The sequence below is a fragment of the Anopheles coluzzii genome, chromosome 3 (genome assembly GCF_943734685.1).
Source record: "Anopheles coluzzii chromosome 3, AcolN3, whole genome shotgun sequence".
Lineage (NCBI taxonomy): Eukaryota > Metazoa > Arthropoda > Insecta > Diptera > Culicidae > Anopheles > Anopheles coluzzii.
In genome coordinates this window covers 62,227,571-62,234,406 of record NC_064671.1, presented here as the reverse complement: position 1 = coordinate 62,234,406, position 6,836 = coordinate 62,227,571, and the positions used below count along the sequence as shown (strand labels likewise).

At 39.5% G+C, this 6,836-nt stretch overlaps 1 protein-coding gene across 1 annotated transcript; it reads right to left on the bottom strand.

The window, feature by feature from the left end:
* Nucleotides 1–296: 296 nt before the first annotated feature.
* LOC120959435 (protein toll-like) lies at nucleotides 297–3,257 on the bottom strand. The gene is made up of 3 exons (XM_040382814.2): nucleotides 2,081–3,257; nucleotides 1,104–1,631; nucleotides 297–1,047 (listed from the first exon to the last, which is right to left on the bottom strand). The coding sequence occupies exons 2-3, from the start codon at nucleotides 1,257–1,259 to the stop codon at nucleotides 664–666; spliced, it is 540 nt and encodes a 179-aa protein (XP_040238748.2). The 5' UTR covers nucleotides 1,260–1,631; nucleotides 2,081–3,257; the 3' UTR covers nucleotides 297–663.
* Nucleotides 3,258–6,836: the final 3,579 nt, after the last annotated feature.

Sequence of the window (6,836 nt, the reverse complement as noted above, 5' to 3'; positions counted from 1 at the left end):
GGTATAAAACCAATTAAAAACTCAATAACCAAATTTGTAAAGCTCTCCCAGCCGAACAAAATCCTATACTACTCTTCTCATCCTAATGAAATATACCTCAAATGTAACAAAACACTGACACATCCCGCGTATCAAGCTGTGGTAATAACACTTAGCCAAGACTGCAAAATACAGACCAAGAACATAGAAATCCAGCCAACCATGAAAATTGAAGCTGTAGAAACAAAAATGTATTTCAAGCCGCTGGCCAAAATACTGAATTTAAGCGCAGAGCAAAAAGAAGAAACAAATAGGGATCAGCTCTACCTCATAATAATTACAAGTACAATAGCCTGCGTCGCCACTTTAATATTAGGAATAACCATAGCATTTATTATCAAACAAGTACGAGCTAAAATGTACACTTTACGCCCCCCGCCGTTTAAACCGTCACCAAATAGTAGCCCCTCTACGAGGAATTACGGGGGTCAGGATGTTGATGACAGCGCCGCATAATTAGGTCATCACGGCCTGGGAACTGACCGACCGAACGGAAACAATTGTAAGCAAATCTAATGTAAACAATATCGACCAAATAAAAACTGCTGATCGCGATCGATCAGCAGAAAATTAGTATATAAGTTAGGAATAAGCATGAATAAATCGACTTTCAAGCACAAGAACTCAAAGACTAAGTTGTTTGTCTGTTCGAAGCCAAGTCGGACGGTAAAATCCTCCTGTCTTGGCGCTTCCCAACGAGTTCAGACTCGGTGCGGAAAATATACCCTTCAATCGACGCTTATGAGGCATGGCGTAGTGCAACTTCTCCCAGAACCACGGATCGTCCCAGCGGATGTACGTGTTGGTCTTTAGGTACGCCTGGAGCTGCGGATCAAGTTGTTCGATATCGCCAATATCTTGATAAATGATGGGAATCACGCGGTTGCACTTGTCCGCCAACGACTGTAAGTACGCGGTGCTAAACTCTATTTGACCCCAAACGGACTCCAGATAATTGAGTGAGAGGATGATAATGGTGCGTCGCGATTCTTCAACAGCTTTCGTAGTCTGAAAGAAATCACATGACAGTCACAAGTAAATAGAAAAAGCCGACCGTTACTAACCTCGTTGGCGATCATCTCCCCCGGCATAAAGTCACGCACGTGCCAGCAGATTTTGAAGTTGAGCTCTTCGCTCTCAAACCTCGGCAACAGTTCCTTTGTGACGAACTCCTCATCCTTATGTGCATACGAGATGAATGCGTCGTATCTCTTATTCATATCAATTTGTTCCTCCGTGGCAAACCACTGTAGCAAGTTATGCTTGAAGAGCCACACTTTGATCACACTTTGAGTTTATCGGTTGTCCGTCAATGCACTGAAGGGCAACGTAATCGGTAATGCGTGCTGCGTTTTCGACGGCAAACGTAAGCTGTGGATTTACACAATAACAAGGATTTGACGACAAGGTGATGTTAAGCAGGGTGGATGACTTGAGCTTCTGTATGAAGACCGCATCAATCTCAGTTAGTTGGTTGCCAGATACATTGAATAGCTCAAGGTTTTCGGCAGACTGAGCGATAAGCCTGTTGTTTGATACGGTAAGCCAACGAACGGAATTCCATCCTTTACCCTAGAAATTCCATCCTTCACCTGCAATATCAACAGACTTATTCAGTATATGCAAACAATTCAGCGGGTTAAATAAGAAACACGGTTGCTTGTACGTAAAAATCAGAAAAAAAACATATTTAGCTATCCATTGTTTTGGTATTGCAAAAAATGAATGTTAAACTACTAAACGTTAACTTTTACCGTTTTACCATTGTTTGGATTAGTTTAGTTTAACCGATATGAGATTTGCTAGTTGGGTGCCAGTGAGTGTTAACCGGTAAACCGTTACCGTTAGATAGTAACGCTGTAACACCACGTGTATAGTTTGCTATAACGGCAAACGGTTACGGTTAGCAACTCACATCACAGGATCTCACGTTTATAGACCCTCAATGAGTCCCTTCGTCTATGGAGCCTTTATAGTGCTCAGAGGTCCGCGATAAGACTACTGTACTACTGTATACTGTAACAATATTTGCTAGACTTACCATTCGCGGCGCCTCCAGCGACCACTCAGTCCGCGTACCGTTAAATCCGCCATTGTAGAGGGGCGTAGTAGATTTAAATTGAGGTGACCAGATGACATGGAGGCGTCAGTCATTAAGACCAGGATAATGAACTGGCAATGGAGAGAGGCCGTGAGCGAATTCGGACACTGCTTATTGTATGGAACAATTGGACGATGGCGGAACCAACATTCGCGGTGGCTAGAGTTGATGGGCGCACATAGTACTTTAGGACCAAAGATCAGCGAAGGCAGCAAGTTCAGAAAGGATTTAAACCTCGTCCTCCAGTTTATACGATTTTGATTCATCCAAACTTATTCAGGCAACTGTTTGAATAGGCCTACAGTCAGTACTGTCTAAGGCAACTTCTGGTGTGGATTCTTCACTAGATGGTCCGTAAATAAGCCAAATTTACTATTTTATTTATTCCGCAAAACATCATCTCTAAATGTAAACAAAAGTGTGATTAACAGATAGACAAAACTAATGGCTACTCGAATCGGAAAGAGTTATTCACTAGTGGAGAAAATTATTCACCGGTGGATTCGAGTACAATAACCGATCGAATAAAGTTTATCTTCCTTTGATCGCGATCAGCCCCAGTGTGAATACAGTAATAATACTCTATGTTAGATCAATAGCGCTGGGGCCGATTTCTGTACGCTCCGCTCCACTCGCTTAAAAACTACTAGGGGGTTACAACAACAAAGCCTAGAACTCCTGGTACCCGATGGGCGTTATCATCAGTAATCTCATAAAAATGGGCTATTGATGAAAAAGGGAACCACTGTTGCACAGTCTTCGTTTGTTGTGAGGTGTTCGAGATAAGCCTATAGTGACGTGTGTCATTAGCAAACTGTCTTTTCACCTCGCTAGCTTTGCTCGGCGTGCTATAGGAAGCAAACGTACGGAATTGCATAAACAAATACGCAATACGCATAGAAAAGCGTCTAAGAGAGCTAAAGCCATAGTGTAATTCATGCCGAATATTGCAGGTCTAATTAGCTCTATAAGACGGCTTCACGTTCACGCAGAAGTAACTGCAGAATCAGAATGCTCCTTATAAAACGTACTACACACACATACACACAAGTATACACAATTGTATCACTGATCTTAGCCTCTCTGCAGGGTAAGCAATCATCTGACTGACTGGTTTTGAGGAATCATCTGTCTGGTGTACGAAGGCATTAAAGTTTATTTTGATATTCGCTTTGCACTTTCCTTCCTGCATTCCCATGCAACAATCAAGGCTTGATTCAATTCGTTTCAATCGCCGCAGCTCAAAAATCGACCATCCCTCACGCCCATTAGGCCGCGGGGCCATGGGGCCTTTTCAAGCTGAGAAAACGTTCTCAAGCACTCATTTAAGTTTCACAGGCACTCAAAACTTGTTCTCAGACGAGAGCTCGTGGCCGTCATCAATTTTTCTCACTCTGAGAAACTGATAAAGCCACTCAAGTTTTATTTGGAGCTCTAAATAGATAATATGTTTTTGATCGCATTTTTGATTATTTTTTTTTTCAATTATAAACATTGAATACATTTTCCAAAATGATTACCGATAAACGAATAGAAAAATTACTGATATTTCAGTTAGCCGATCGCTGCATCCTCAACTTTCTCAAAGATTCTCAAAGATTCTCAAAACCGATTTTGTTCCGATTCGACAAACGCTGAGAACGAGGATTTCTCAAAAGCACTCATGAGTGCTTGAGAAAATGAGCGCTGAGAATCCCCATGGCCCCGCGGCCTTACATTGCGTTCTTGACTCCCCTACCACAAGGCTACAACAAGTGGAAATCTCAGTGAAATTACTCAAACACGCAAGCCATTCCGGTTGCCTATGTAAACTCAGTGCACATTAATCTTAAACTCTACGACCAGACACCAGGGTATGATTTTCATTTTCAAAGTGATGTAACTTTTTATTCAAAAATGGTAGATATTACAAAAATCAAGATGTTTTCTCATTTTGTCAGGTTTACTGCTCTGTTGAGTACAATACAAAAGCATCCCAAGCCATAAAATCAACATGTTTTCTCGCTCTAGATGGTATGCTGGGCTGTTGGGTACAACGAGAAAATTTGTTCATTTTGTTAGTTGGTTTATAGAGTATGCTACCACGAGCTGAGATTACACATGCTGCCGGTGGTTTTTGCGTGCTTGGGTTACATACTAATCACCCACCGAGTTTACCCCTGCCGTTAAAAGGTGGACATTTTGTGTGGAAGCAACTGTGCTTAGTTATTCACTTGCGGAGAAGTAAGTAATTTCACAAACAAAAACCGAATACATGTCATTGGGAGAAACATGCGAGACAAGAAGAATAGTTTTAAGCTTAAAATTAATCCACAAATTGAAAGAGGCGAATGAGGCAAATTGGCTCAAAGTCTCTATTTTCAAATTTTCAAATAAACTAAACCAAATAAACCAAAATGCAGTAGGTAATGTAAGCAAGTGTGTCTGAGAGTGCTAAAGACGAAGTAAGTGAAGTGTGCCAAAGAAAAGTCTGGAAAAGCCTCCGAAGAGCGAAAAAGTTCCAAACATGCATGGTGTTGATTTGTTAATTGATTCGTACGAGCGATTTGTAGTCATCGTTATCATCTGAGGCTCAGATTCTGAGCTATCATCGAACTCAATACGATTTTTCGATTGAACCGTTTGTCATGTTGGTGTCATTTGACACTCATTTTTTCGCGCCATATGTATTCATTTTACTTTTTTTTTCGAAAACTAGTATACCAATACAAACACGAGCTACTTTGCTACTATGCTACAAAAATTCGATCGTTCCGCTGTGTATGGAAAAACAATTCACGCCGCATTGTGTTGCGGAAACATTCGAATATCCGAAAAATGCAAAAAAAAACAATGCTCTCGTAGTATTTAAATAAAATTGGCAAATTGGAAATAGCTATCGTTGTTGTTGAATGCTTTTTTATTCAGGAGGGATGGCTTTGCCGTATTGTTTAACTGTTGAATGCTTTGGATGATAAAGAAAATTATGTATGAATTATTCCAAAAAACGTTCTAGACTAAAAACTGAGCTCGACAGCTCGCATTGACAGTTTGTACTAGATTTGTAGAGGATCTTGTAGAGGTATGTGTGCGATGCAGGACACGATCGACAGATTGTTTTAGGAAGAGAGATCATTAACTGTCCGGACAGACGGTTTTAATGTGTCCCCTCAGACCAGCTTTTAATGTGTCGTGGACGTGCCATATTTTTTTTTTTTTTTTTTTTTTTTTTTTTTTTTTTTTTAATTGCGTATAATAAAATAAAATATTAAAAAATATTTATTTTTTATAATTTATATTTTAATGTGGTAATAAATAAGCAATAGTACCATACAACAGAAAAGTGAGAGTACAAAAGAGATAGTTTTATTGTCAAATAAGCGTGAGCGCCGATCAAATTGTTTTGGATCGAAAAATCGTGTTGAGGCCGTATATTTTCTGATTCTACCCAGCAGATCATCCAACCTGACCTGAGCGAGAAAGCATTCGCTCGATTTTGTTGCTTGGGAATTGCTGGTTTGTTCGTCAAGATAAGCTGTTTTAGTTGCGCGAATTTGGCCAAAGTCAAAATGGTCTGTGTAGCAAACGTGTCAAAAGTTCATAGGGTTATCAGTCACATGCAGGAGCATCTCGAACAATTGTTGGAAGTTGTAAGTTGCTATCGCAATATATTTAAAACTACCTACATAGAAAATACATGCATATTCACAGGCAGTGTTGTACCTTGGCAAAAATGATTTATTGTTATTATAGAGACTCTTAGCCCATCGGCCTCATTCTGCTCCTCTGCTTACTCAGAATTTATTTTAGAGTGTTTATCGGATCAACTTTTTGGTTCGGTCTAACCTTTTGGGTTGTCAATCGAGTAAACATTTTGTATTATCGTATGAATTGAAATAGAACTGAGTTTTGCTTTTATTTTTCTAAATCTGTTATGAGTATTGAATTTAATGCTTTGACTGTCGTGATTATAGCAAAACCTCACCATTGCACATCCATTTTTGCAAAGTTCAGCAAAATTCAAAAACAGCCAATCAACTTATACCAAATAAGCTCTCCAAATACATAATAACAAAGAACCGAGTAAAATTTTTCGCTGAGCTAGTTGAAGTGAAATATTTTTTGTCACTAAAAATCCAGTTAAAAAAATCCAAAAATATTAACATTATTTTGGAGTGCAGCGGTATGGTGCTGGATATCATGAACGGATTTCACCACGAAAAAACAGACCAGTATCTACCACATTGGGGTACAGTTGGTGATCAAAAATGGTTCATTGATGACTCAAGCCATGTAGCACTACATACACTAGTGCCACACACATAAAAATCTTCAATTATCCAAGAAATTTGCTCATTTTATCCAGGTGGCCGTCTTGCCCCATATGGTTGGCACTCTTGCCCCATAGCCCAAAAAACACCGTCATTTTTTACCCTATGTAAAACGCTTCAAAACTAGTTTTGTTTGCTAATATTTCAACTCAAACTCATTTATAAGTGAGGAAATAGATGTAAAATGGTTATGAGATTCAAAACGGCTTTTGATAAACACGTTTTAGTGAGTTATAACATGAAATGCTTGAGGTGGCACACTTGCCCTAAACTCCGCTACACGTCGAAGGTGTAATCAAAAAGCTACTACGCGTATATGACGACCCCCTTATTTGGTTTTTTTCCTTGGTTTTGACCTTAAAGATAATTGTTATGCACGCTAAAAT

What these genes read in the sequence shown, in the direction of transcription:
- LOC120959435 (XM_040382814.2), bottom strand. Translation starts at nt 1,259, where the DNA reads ATGAATAAGAGATACGACGCATTCATCTCGTATGCACATAAGGATGAG. An exon ending in GGGAGATGATCGCCAACGAG is followed by an intron (nt 1,048 to 1,103) that starts GTTAGTAACGGT and finishes GATTTCTTTCAG; the next exon opens with ACTACGAAAGCTGTTGAAGA.